The 14,261-nt window shown below is 37.1% G+C and overlaps 1 protein-coding gene across 5 annotated transcripts in view; it reads right to left on the bottom strand.

The window, feature by feature from the left end:
* DYM (dymeclin) overlaps positions 1-14,261 on the bottom strand; it is a 387,454-nt gene that overhangs the window by 274,680 nt on the left and 98,513 nt on the right. For all 5 annotated transcript variants that reach the window (XM_082416575.1, XM_082416571.1, XM_082416573.1 and 2 more), the window contains exons 7-8: positions 5,753-5,878; positions 4,201-4,343 (exon numbers count right to left, since the gene is read on the bottom strand). In XM_082416575.1, coding sequence (XP_082272701.1) covers positions 4,201-4,343; positions 5,753-5,878 — 269 coding nt within the window. The remainder of the gene's footprint in view (positions 1-4,200; positions 4,344-5,752; positions 5,879-14,261) is intronic.

The following is a 14,261-nucleotide window of genomic DNA, read 5'->3' as shown; positions in this document are numbered from 1 at the left end:
ACACAACATTGTAAATTAACTATACTTCAATTTTTTTTAACAAAAGTTAAAAAAAAAAGAGACATCCCCTTTTAGGAAATACACGTTCAAGTATTTAGGGGTAAAGGGCCATGATGTATATAACTTATCCTCAAAAATGGTTTAAAAAATGTGTGTGTGTGTGTGTGTGTGTGTGTGTGTGTAGATGGGGGGGAGGAATACAAATACAATACAAATGGGATAAAATGTTAACAATAAATCAGCCTCGTTAAAGGTATATAATTTGGGGGATTTTTTTAGTTTTGGTATTTTTATATATGTCTGACCTTATTTCCAAATAAAAAGCTCTTTTAAAAGAGGAGGAGAAAGGTAAGTGGAAAAAATAGCAAAGTGTTGATAATTCTTGAAGATGGGTTATGCATAGATAGTAGGTTCATTCTACCATTCTCTATGTCTGTACATCTTTGAAATTTTCCACAATAAAATGTTAAAAAAGAAAGATACTAAATAAAGAGTAGGTGAAATCATGTATGTAAATTAACTACTAAAGTGATTGGCAAACGTAAGGCATTCAGTCAATGATAGACATGTTATCTTAACTGAGTTCACATCTATCTTGAGTGCAGACAAGTATTAGCTTTTGGTATTTAATTACATACAACAAGTATTTACTGACAGTCCACAGATATAAGGTGCATTGCTGCAGCACACACCCTCACATAAGTCATGAAGCAGCTTACACACTCAGGACTCAAGTGGTGACAATGAAAGACCAGATAGTAATGACCTATATGGGAAAAGAATCTAAATAAGAGTGGATATATGTATATGTATAACTGAATCACTTTACTGTACACCTGAAACTAACACAACATTGTAAATCAACTATACTTCAATAAAATACTTTTTAAAAATTGAAAAAGAAAAATGAAATAAAATGAAAAAAAAAAAAAAAAAAAAAAGAAAGTCCAGATAGCAAAGGTCAGGAGTCAAAGTGCAAACCAACATTACCTCTTTCCTATGTGATCTTAGACAAATAATTTAATAACTAGGAACATCTCTTCATCAACTATATTAAAAAAGTAAAACCATCTATTTCACAAAGTTGCTATGAGAATAAAGTGAGCTACATAAATGTTGCTCTGTAAACTCTGAAGTGTTAGATATATGTCAGCTCTCATTTTATCGTATGTAGAGCCAATGCAGGGATAATGATGCTTGTACCTAGTGATCATAAGACAAAGTAGGGTGTTAAGTGCCTCCGGAAAAGATCACATCTAGCCAGGACATAGAAAGGAAGTCTTTTGTGGAGAAGGTGGTACTTGAGAATGGTTTTAAAGGATGGAGGAGCAGGGACTTCCCTGGTGGCGCAGTGGTTAAGAATCTGCCCGCCAATGCAGGGGACACGGGTTCAAGCCCTGGTCCGGGAAGATCCCACATGCTGTGGAGCAACTAAGCCCGTGCGCCACGACTACTGAGCCTGCGCTCTAGAGTCCGCAAGCCACAACTACTGAAGCCTGCACCACAACTACTGAAGCCCACACGCCTAGAGCGCATGCTCTGCAACAGGAGAGGCCACCGCAATGAGAAGCCCGTGCACCACAACGAAGAGTAGCCTCCACTTGCCGCAACTAGAGAAAGCCCGTGCACAGCAACAAAGCCCCAATGCAGCCAAAAACAAAAAGGCATGGAGGAGCAGAAAAATCAGTCTGAGAGAGGAGGAAGTAGGACTCTAGGTTAAAAAGATAACCCAAATAAAAGTATGAAAAAGGAAGAATGTCAGGCATGCCAAGAAGCAACAGAGTTTTTGCTAAAGTCTGGGAAACAGTGTAACAGCCAGATACAAATCTGAAAAAAGTGAGAATAAAATGGGGAGGGCCCTGCCTAACTCCTTTGAAGGTCCAGATGTGTAGCTCACACTCCTCGGGACCCCAGTTCTGGCAAAAAGATTCTCCTCGTCCCTTCCAGTAACAACAAAACCTCACTGTCCAAAACTGTTAAGTTTTTTTTTAAATAAGGCACCCTGATTTAAAGGAACTAATTTAAGCAAACCATACTATACACATCCTGCTATGAAAGGAAATGCTTTCTATTGATATATCCAGGAAAAATTTAATCCCAACGAAAATGCCATGAAAAACCCAAAAGGGTTTATAATTTACATTTGGCTTTGGAATCTCACTTTTTTTTTCAGTGAGGAACTTCCAAATCATATTTTTCTCAAGCTAATATTAAAGTAAGAAAATTCCTTAACTACCAGCCAAAAGATCATCAAATCAAAAAATGACAAAACTAAAGTCAAATTTCCTTTGTCAACTTGATTGACTTTCATGTAATGTGGCTTAATTCAAAATTACATGACTATGACCATTCTTACTTTTATTTTTTTGCCCACAATACATAGCTATGCTACTTAAAAGGAAAACATCCTTTGGCTGTTTTTTCATAATTCTTTGTGTCACATACTGTAAAATAATAAATTACTCCATCACTTATACTTTTACATGAATAATTTTATGAAGATTTAAGAAGCTATGTAAAACATCTTATGACTACAGGCACACTATAAGTCTCTTTTAATGCCCTTAGCTGAATATTAAATTTCTCAGTGGTAGGGGAAAAGACCAGAGAACCATTAAAAGTTATGTGGAAATAGTCTCAGAGATCATCTATTCCAACCGTGATCGACATCTGATAGACAAAGAAACTGGGAGCTAAGAAAAGTAAGGAACTTCCTTCCGATACGCAGAGTAGATCTAAAGTTAACAAGTCAAGTTTTTTGGCACCCAGTACTAATGACGCCACATACCATACTGGACTTCTTTATGATGACACGTAACTGCAAGAAAAATCAAGAACTACACACAAGTCTATATTTTTAAAAACTGCAAAGCACTGCCACTGTTTTGAAGAAAGCAGGTAATGAACTTCTACTACCTCCTCCAAAAAAAATGTCCAACCATACTGGAGAACAGGAAAATACTCAGTTTTTGAATACTTACACCAGTTTAATGACTGAAAAAAGAAAACACTAATGGATTAATCAAGCCTTCCCACAGGACACCCGATTCCCACAGGCACACAGGATTCCTGTGCTGCCTTCGGAGGCCGAACATGAGCAAGCCTTGTACAGCTTCCTCATCGGAAACAATGAGGGCAGTGGGAGGGGTGACTCGGAGGATGAACTTCTGCAGGTCTGGGGGTCTAGGTAGCATACTCAGCACCAAAGACAGAGCCATGAGTGATTACAAATGTAATTCAACTCATAATACTGAAAGAAATCAAAGGAAGGCAAACCTAGAACAGAGGTCTTTTCATCCAAAGGGGTTCCTGAGACTCCTCATCCCATAAATTATCCCACAGTACTCCATTTTCCTAACAAACTGACGCCCCTGCCTGAGTGTGGAGAGCACGCCCCAGCCTAATTCAGCTGTGGAACTCAGCTCCATTTAAAATTCCTTCAGACAGCTGAACTCTCTGCACTGTGTAATTAAGCAGACTGTATACTGTTTCTTTAGTAAGAGCACCCAGGCAGACCTTACAACTGCCAAAGTGCCAGTCTAGTTTTTGTTTCTCCTTCAGAACAAAGCACAAGTTCAGTTGACGTAACCTCACATGACCCAGGGCTTCTTGTATTTCTGGTCTCTTCAGGTCTAAACGTTGTGAAGCAGAAATGAGGCTTTACTGGATGGTGGGAAAGGACTTTCTTCAGTTAATGAAATTTGCTTCCAATCTGATAAAACTCACTTCAGAATTTATTACAAGACTCTTCAAAATGTGCTAATTTGTCACCGAACAAATGAAACATTGAGTATAATAAGAAAACTATACCTAATTAGTCATGTAAAATCCTAACCAAGAAAGCCCCTAAAATAGAATAATTTCCTCATAAAACACAAGCGGTAAAAAGTTTCCAAGAGCATCACTGTATTTATATTGTACAGCTAGAATGCACGCAATATGCATATTTATAAATATTCTTCTTGAAAAATGTTCTCTTATAGGTAAACAGTCTATTCATGATTTGCATATATTTCCTTGTATAAATCAGTGCACCAAATGGAAAAAATATTTTAAATTATTTCCAGTATTTCACATTTAACCAGCTGCACAGATGCAATCTGACAGTTAGTAGTGGCAGCCAACTGAACAGAATTTCTCATGACTAACTGGACAAAACCTACGTATATCAAAGACCTGACAAAATCTGGAGAGACTTACTTGCTACTCCTGACGCCAGTCCATACAGCAGCCCTCCCCCATCTGACTGCTGAGGGAAAACGTGTGCTCCTGGAGGAGGCGGCTTTTCTTGCCTGATGAAGTTATACAACAAGGTCTTTACAAGTTTGCTGGTATATGGGAGGCTACACAAAAAGAAAAAAGAAGAAAATAAACTCAGATTTTGGGGAGTCAACTGGCTTTGTAGCGTGATAAATATAACCTATATAATCTACCGACATAAAAGGGATTAGCACAATTCAAAGAAATCTGGCACTGTCACAACAGTGAAGACCATGGGCTGTGAGATCAGACTTGAGGCTTAAATCTGGCTTTCCTCTTACTATGCCGTATGTCATTCATCAAATCGCTTCAACTCCAAAGCTTCAGTTACCTTATTTGTAATCTGTATAACAGGTGAGATATTATAAATTCAGTATATAATACAGTACTTGGCACTTGAAGGGAGGTAGTAACACAGAGTCAGTAGGAAAAAGCAAGAATTTAAAAGTATGGAAATTGACTTGAATAGTATATTTGACTTAACCCAATATATCCAAAATATTCAACATATAACCAATATAATAGTTGTTAAATATCTCACATTGTTTAAAATAAAGTATGAAGTTATTCAATCTATGCATGCATACAAAAAACATATCCATATATATACAGATTTCTTCTAATGTTAATACCCTTTGCTTTTAAGTAACAGAATGAGAGGAGAAGGGAGAGAAAACAGGTTAAAAGGGATATGTGTCCACAAATTGGTGATAAATCAATTCCTGCAATCTGGAGAAAACTTTTGAATAGACTCTTCAGCCAACGCTTAAGGCCTTTTATCCTTATTATCAGTGATTTTCAAATATGTTCCAAAAGAGCCCTAAAGGATTCTGTGAATGTGCCACAAGTATAATCAAGGTAGCAAGAGGGATGTGAAAAAGACAAAGGTGCTTCTCTCTGTGTGTGTGTGTGTGTGTGTGTGTGTGTGTGTTTAATATTTATCTACTCCCGTCCCTCCCCACCAGGAGACTGTAAGCTTCTGCTCTGCTCAGGAGCACAGCTCCACATCCTAACACATGCCTGGCACATGGTTAGCACACAATAAACATTTGTTGACTAAATGAAAGTAGGAACAGTCAGTTAAGTGGCTGCTGGGGAAGTCCAAACACATGGTGAGGGGGCATACACTGCAGTAGTCGTTTCAATGGGACTGGTGGGAAGGGGAAGATACAAATAATTTCAATGAACAAATATGACTGGATGAATGCTTAGACATAGAGAATGATGCAGAAGGAAGAAAAGATGGCTCCAAAGTTTCAACTCTACAAAGAAATCACTAGAGAAGGTAATGAAGCTAGGGGATGAAAGGGGCAGGGAGGATGGACAGTTTAGACAGGAAAGCAGATCCTCATGTGCTGGGTTTGAAGTTCTGACAGAACAACCAGAGGAAATGTCTGGTTGGAAATATGGAACAACACTAAGGAAAGAGGACAAGACGAGAACTATAGATTAATACAATAAAAAACTTGACAAATTTAAAATAGAAACATACCATCGACCTCGCATCAAATACTTGTGACTGATGCTCTGTCGCAAAACTTCCTTGTGGAAGAGTTGGCAGGAAAGGAAAACCACCATTGTTGACACAGCTTCTACTGATATTTCATATGTAATATCTCTGAAGAAACAGGAAACAAATCAGAATAATGATCACTTTGGAAGATTAAGATATTGCTCTTTTCTAAATAAACTATACATTTAAAAACTCAAATCAAAATATTCAATATGCTTCCAGATTATTAAAAAATACTAGTATGTTTAACATAAAAATTAAGTCAAACAAAAATATGAAACCCTTCCTTGTCATTAGTTCTTGTACTTGGGTCAAATATCCCATTACTTTCCTATTTTCCAGGTCCCATCTACTAATGAATGACAAGTATCAATATATTAGTGTATAATGGAAACAGTTACCAGCAGTGTTCTGCTTTGAAGGTCCACTCTAAAGCCCTTATGTTCATTCGCTGTTTAGTTATAACACGGAAACAAATATTTAGATTGTAAAACTGAAAAGAAGTCACAGTGTAGGGAAGACAACAATGTCTTTTTGAGTTGATAATAACTTTACAGTGAGAACTATGGTATACCCTAGATCTTCTATCTCTAAGTGTCTACTTTCTCAAGGTCAACTCTGCCTGTTCAGCAAAATGTGAACAGTAAACAAATTGTTCCTGTTTTATTAAGCATATTTCTTTTATGAAGGACTACCGTTGTCCTCCGAAGATCATTAACCCCTTTTAGAAACAAATCTTAGAACAAATAAAAAGGAAACAAAATTTTGGCTGAGCAGGAACAGGAACAAATGCATCAAGAAATCTTCAATTATTGCAAAAGTTTAAACACAATTATCATGGGGAAGAGTATCATGTTAGCCCAGGAAAGTGAAAATCTCAACAACACAACAAAAAGAGTAACAGCTCCAAAAGAATATAAGATATTTTTACAGAACTGAAATATTCACGGAAAGCCCAAAGAAAAATACTTAACACCTACTTAAATGAAGCTCATTAAACAAATTAAAGAGAACTTGATTCTAGAAATGGAGAAGCTTACCAGATTTTTAAGTTCTAATTCTATCGGATATTTACAGAGTTATTTTGCTGACGAAATATCTTTTAAAAGCAAAGTATACAAAAACAAAACACAAGAGACCCATGCAAATGATCTTATTATGTAACGAATAAATCTCATTTCTACTCAGAAGTCTGACTAGTACTGTAGAACAATTCTCTTTCCTGAAATTTCCATAATTATTGTTGTAAATATTAACCACATAAAAGGCACATCTTACATTTGAACTTATTTCTTGAATTGAATGAAAAACAACCCTGATGTGTTGCATTAGGATTCATTAATTCTTCAATAATGATGATCTCGGTGCTCAAAACCCAAAGGATTTTGAATCACAATAATCATTTATTCATACAGCCTATGCCTGTCAGGAATCCATACTCTGTAGTCAATTTGCTAGGCTTTTCAGTTGGGTCAGGGCTTAAAGCCAAATCCTGAAGAACAAGTATCTTGCCACAGTACATCCTATCTAGGTAGGTGACTACCTCCAGTACACTTGTTAATGCATTTAGTCATTGCATCAATAATAAAAAAAAAAAAACAACAGCAGTGGTTTACAATTTAACATCTTACACTAGGTCCCTGATCCAGGAAGAAACTGCTTTAATTTGTTTAAACTAAAAACTATGACTATTAATAAATACTATGTCTGACAACTTTAATGAAAGAATGTAGATTTAGAACAGAGGGCTGTTCTCCTTCAAAATAAATTGGGCCAAACAACATCACAAATGGGAGAACATCACAAATGGGAGGGATCTTTATTGCTCTGATTTTGATTGGAACTAACTAGGACTTCCTGAACAGAGTCATCAGCATAGTGTACCAGGCATACATAACTCAGAACAGCAAAAAGGAAGAAATATGTTGAGGCCATATAATACACGATCATAATACAAAAGGAATACTCTTTGCAACAAAAATGTAAAGGGAATTTCATGAAAAAAGGATCCAGGATGCTGTTGACTGACTTAGAGGATATCTTCTATTCATTTTGCTGGCCAGCATCCACTTATTAGTATTAAAACATTAATAAAGGGCAAACAGGATGATCTGAATGGAATGATTAAATACCATGAAGATAATTCTACACAAATTAATCTTAATCACAACCAAAATTCTCATTGAGTTTTTTTCAGAAACTTCATAAATTGATTTCTGACATTTTTATGAAAGAATAAACATATAGCCAAGTCAATCTTGAAACTGAAAAGTGAAGAGAGGGACTTCCTCTACCAGATATCAAGCCATGTTACACGGCTGTAGCAATAAAAACGGTATGGTATTTGCAAGCACACACAAAAAAGTTAGACAAACCAATGGAACTCAACTGAGAACTGAAAGTACAGGTCAAACCTGTGTTTCTATGGAAACATAAAACAAAATGGATCCATAAATCAATGGAGAACAGATTGTACAGAAGATGGTGCTGGGAAAAACTGGCTTATTTCATAAAGAAAAATAATGATGGCTCCCTATCTTACAACATATTCAAAGACTGACTACAGAAGAATTAAAGACCTACATTCACTTGGATGTGAATGGCAACACTAAAATTAACAGAAGAAAATGTACAATGATAAGTTTGTAACATAAGCACAAGAAGGGACTTCTTAAATAAAAGCCTAAGAGCACAAAGCATAAAGTAAGTAAATAAATAAAGCATTTAGTTACATCAAAATTAAGGATTATTGCTCAACAAATGAAACCCTGAACAAAGTTAACTGGCAGATGATAAAATGGAAGAAGAACAAAGAACTAATATCTAGAATATTACAAGCAACTCCCACAAAAAGCCAAGAAAAAGCCAACAACTTCACTAGGGAAAAAAAGAGCAAAAGATAAAAAACAGTCCGTTTAAAACAGTGTAATATCCCTTGATGTCCTAGAAAATGTAAAGTATTGGCAGGCACATAATGATATATAAACCCTCATGTACTGCTGATAGTAATATTAACCAACACAGTTATTTTAGAGAACAATTTATAACCCAGCATATGTATATGCCAAAGAAAAATCCAGAAATATGTCTGAGGACTGTGGTGAGCAACCTCCAAAATGACCCTCAATAATCCCTACTTCCTGCTATTCATGTCCTTGTGTAATTGCCTCCCCTTGAGTGTAGGATGGATCTAGAGACTTGCTTAGAAGCAAGAGAATACAGTAAAAGTGAACGCGTGCCACTTCTGAGAGGAGACTGGCTTACAAAACAACCGTGGCTTGTGTTGGGCACCTGCTCTTGCTCTTCTGTTTGCTTTCTCCAAGGGAAGCCAGCTGCCTTGTTGTGAGCTGACACACAGAGAAGTACACCTTGCAAAGGACTATGGGAGGCCTCCAGTCAACAGCCAGTAAGGAACTGAGTCCAACAGCCCTAGAGAAATTGAATCCTGCCAACAGCCAAGTGAGAAGGCTAGGAAGCAGGTCCTTCCTAGTTGAGCCTTCAGATGAGACCACAGCCCCAGCCATAAGATCAACTACAACCTCATGAGACACTTGAGTCAGAGGCACCAAGCTACACAGTATCCTGATTCCTGATACTAAAAAACTGTGAAACAACGTTTTGCTTTGTTTTTATTGAAGTATAGTTGATTTACAATGTTGTGTTAATTTCTGCTGTACAGCAAAGTGATTCAGTTATACATATATATTCTTTTTTATATCCTTTTCCATTATGGTTTATCACAGGATACTGAATAGAGTTCCCTGTGCTATCCAGTAGGACCTTGTTGTTTATCCATTCTATATATAGTAGTTTGCATCTGCTAACCCCAAACTACGACTCCATCCCTCCCCCAACCCCCATGCCCTTAGGAACCACATGTCTGTTCTTCATGTCTGTGAGTCTGTTTCTGTTTTATAGATAACTTCACATTTGTGTCCTATTTTAGATTCTGCATATAAGTGGTATCATATGGTATTGAAACAATGTTGTTTTAAACTTCTAAATTTTAGAGTAGCTTATCGTGCAGTAATAGATAAATAATATAAAGACATTCATTATTTGTGGTGTTGCAAATTTGGAGGCACCCCAGGTGTCCAGCACTGAGGAACTGGATAAGTAAAATGTGGATGTACACAATGGAGCAGTTTTAACAGCAATAGACTAGGTGTTCATTTAGCATGACAGGTAACTCTTAAAAACAATTCTGAGAGGAAAAAGCAAAAAACAATGAGTTCTATAACACAATTCTATTTATGTATATTAAAAATACATGTACACTATAGCTGATTCACTTTGTTATAAAGCAGAAACTAACACACCATTGTAAAGCAAATATACTCCAATAAAGATGTTAAAAAAAAAAAAAGAAAAATACATGTACACATAAGTATAACATCTTGTACTCGGACATATACATATAAAAATACATCCATTAAACATATTAAAATGGCTGTTTATGGGAAAGAAAAGGAGTAATGAATGGGGATAAATGGGAATACGTAAATGGATTAATATTAAATGGAGGGGGAGATGGGCCTTACACAAACCAACAATGATAGTGACCCTTGAACTGAAGAATGTGACTGACTCAACCCTATGCCTGATGTGTCAAAAATCAGGGATTGTAGAATGAAGGGAGGCATAAGAGGTTGGGGGACATATTGAAGTGGGAGAATGCTCCGATTAATCCCAGAAATAAACAATACCAGCAATAAATTATCCAGTTAGGACATTATAAGGACCACCATTAAAATAATGACAATGGCAATGGAAAAGAGCAGTAAGACTTGAATGACACTTAACAAAATAAAACTAATAGCACTCAGTGACAGATTGGATGCTTAAAGTGGGGGAGAAAGACTAAGACTAATCAAGGAAGACCAAGGCTTCTAGATTTAGAACTCAGAGAAGGTGACGTTATCAACCTAAATCAAGAACACAGGAAATGGAAAAATCACTTCACACGTATAATCTATCGATGCTCTTTATTCACAGATTCCATGTTTGTGAATTTACCTACTCACTAAAATTTACTTATAACCCCAAAACAATTTTCTGCAGCACTTTTGCAAGTTGAAATGATCTACGTAATTTTCTAATTTGCACCAAAGGAATCCTAGGCAAAATTTCATGACAAAAAAATAGCTAACGATTGCAAATGAACTCACAGATGATAAAGTTACTTTGTTAAAGATGATAAAATTAAAGTCTGCATTTTTCTAATGTCAGTGGGGAACGGGAAATAACTACATAGCAAAGCTTCATATAAAACTGACTATCCAGATATGATATGATGTCTGGAATTTTCTTAAATATAATCTGAGAAGTAGGGGAGGGTAGCTGTGGATGGGGTATAATTGAAATAAATGTGGCCATGAGTTGTTAATTACTAAACCTAAGTGATAAGCATATGGGAGTTCATTAGTCTCTCTACATTTATATGCTTAAAATTTTATATAAGATTAAAAATATAAAATTAAAAATTGACTGCACAACTGTAGACCAGAGTTTGGTGAAGATAGGGACCTCTCTTATTCCTAGCTCCTACCACATTTCCTGGCAAATAGTAGGCACTTAACAGATACTATTTGGAGTGAATGAATCATCCAAAATTCTATATTTAACAAATTTAATTTGCTAATGTTATCTGCTTTGAGAAGTTGGGTATGTTTCAATAGTTTTTATATTGTTGTCATTAGCAAATCACCACAAACTTAGTGGCCTAAAACAGCACAAATTTATTATCATGCAGCTCTGTAGTTGCAGTACAGGATTCACGGGGTTAAAATCAAGGTGTCAGCAAGCTGCTTTCCACTCCGGAGGCTCTGGGGAAGAATCCATTTCCTGCTCACTTGGGTTGTTGGCAGGCTTTAGTGACTCTAGGATCCAAGTCCCCATTTTCTTGCTGGCAGTAAGATGAGGGCACTTCCTAGGCTCTACAGGTCGCCTCATTCTTTGACTCAAGGATCCTTTTCCTCCATCTTCAAAGCCGTTAGTGGCTTTGAATGACTCATGCTGCATCTCTCTGACCCACCCTTCTGGTTTCCTCTTCTACCTTTAAGGACTCATGTGATTAGACTGTCCTCTATTATCCTAGTGGGCCCAATCTCCCCCTCAAAAAGCCCTTAACTTTAACCACATCTACAGAATCCTTTTGACATGTGAGGGTATCTATTCACCAGCCTTCCAGGGATTAGGATGTGGACATCCTTGGGCTGGAGAGGACATTATTCTGCCTACCACTAGCAGCTAGTAAGAATTAGATGCTAATTTCAATAAGAACCAAAAACCTCCCTACCAGCCAACATGAAAATATTACTCAAAGTTATACTAATATACCAGATTTGGGGGCTGGGGGGAATATAATGTTCAAATAAATGGATTAAAGCAGGCTCCAACAAACTGGCAGGGTAGAAGATAATTTAAATATACAATGAAGCACAGCTTCAAATGACATAGCGAAGATACAGATACTAGAAATGGCTAAAACAGAATCTTTTCTTTTTTTTTTTTTTTTTTTTTGGCAAAGATGTCAAGAACCCAATTTCCAATTTTCATTGTCTGAAGATAGTGCTTATAGCCACAAAGCAGAAGAAAATTTAAATGCACAGAGTAACAAATATTCAAACAAGGACAGTAACCACCCACTAGCTGCCCATCCTGCTCAGAATAAAATGCCACGTCCTGAACCTAGCCTCTAAGACCCTACATGACTTCTGACTAACCATCCAACCTTGTCTATCACTCACCCATCCTTGCTCATTTGGCTCTAGCTCTACTGGACTAGTTAGTGGTCCCTGGGTACACCAAGCATGCACCCACCTCAGGGCCTTGCATCTGCTGTTCCCTCTGCTTAGAATGCTCTCCCACCAGAGTGACAGGACTCCCTCTCTGACTTCCTTTGGGTTTCTATTAAAAGGTCCACTTCACAAGGAGCCTTCCCTTACAATCTTGACTAAAATACCATGACATTACTTTCTTCCATTGTACTTGTCACATTCTAACATTAATATATTAATTTGTTTATTATCTGTCTTACCCTATGCACAATTAGAATCTATGTCTTATTCACTATTGTATCCCTGGCACCTGAAACAGTGGCTGGCCACAAGTACACACATATTTGTTGAATAGTCTCTTTGTGCTCTTGGGCACAGTGAGAAATTAATATTATTTGGGATTTACCAAAACCAAGAAAAATACATTCATTCATGCACAAATTTTACATGACAAAGTATATCTAAAACTCCCAGCTTCCAGAAACTAATTCATGATTTAGTGCTCTGCATAAAAATTCACACACACACAAAAACGGAATTCCCTTGCAGTCCAGTGGTAGGGCCGCACACAGGTTCCATCCCTGGTTCGGGAACTAAGATCCCGCATGCAGTGCAGCGTGGCCAAAAAGAAAAGAAAAAAAAAAAAAAATTCACTAGACTCCTGGGGCTACAGTTACAGAATTAGTAGCAACAGCAAAAATAATTACTCAACATGCCCTCATTTAATCCATTTTCTATTATAAGTGGTATTGAAAATGACTGGACTTCCCTGGTGGCGCAGTGGTTAAGAATCTGCCTGCCAATGCAGGGGACATGGGTTCAAGCCCTGGCCCAGGAAGATCCCACAAGCTGCAGAGCAACTAAGCCCGAGCACCACTGCTACTGAGCCTGCGCTCTAGAGCCCGCAAGCTACAGCTACTGAAGCCCGCACGTCTAGAGCCCGTGCTCCGCAACAAGAGAAGCCACTGCAATGAGAAGCCCACGCACCACAACAAAGAGCAGACCCCACTCACCACAACTAGAGAATGCCCATGCGCAGCAACAGAGACCCAACGCAGCCAAAAATAAATTAATAAATTTTTTTTTAAAAAATAAAAGTTTAAAAGAAAAAGAGAGAAAATGATATTTTTAAAGTCAGTTTCAAAATAAGTTGTGAACACAAATTTGGGTTCTGCCTATGGGGAAAAAAAATGATCTAAACAGGAAAACCTCTGAAATAGCCATTTAAGAAATATGTTTTAAAGACACACATGGATAAAATGAAACTATCCATCAATTATCTTCCTAGTTACCATCTTCCCGCACATCTCCCAAGTCTGTGTGAGGGCTTCAGCTCCCTCTACCCTTGCCCCCAAACTGTTTGGCTGACTCATATTCATCACTCAAGACTTTGGACTATGCTTTTCATAGTCTATAGTCTACATCATATAAGAAAATATTTGCCAAACCAAAAAAAAAATCAACCAATATTAGAAAATAAATGAAAAATGCAATAAAGCACAGCTTATATATTAACTTACACAACCACATAATTTTTAAAGAGATCACAGGAATTGATCTTGGGCTGGAGAGGACAGTATTCTGCCTACCACTAGCAGCTAGTAAGAATTAGATGCTAATTTCAGAAAATTAGACAGAAAATTCAGAAGAATATTCCCAATGAAGTCAACAAAAATCATTGACAGAGGGTCTGGAGGGGCACTTTCTAA

Source organism: Balaenoptera physalus (genome assembly GCF_965194825.1).
Source record: "Balaenoptera physalus genome assembly, chromosome: 12".
In the NCBI taxonomy this organism is placed as follows: Eukaryota; Metazoa; Chordata; class Mammalia; order Artiodactyla; family Balaenopteridae; genus Balaenoptera; species Balaenoptera physalus.
The sequence above is the reverse complement of the archived record's forward strand: the minus strand, read 5'-3'. Positions and strand labels throughout refer to the sequence as shown.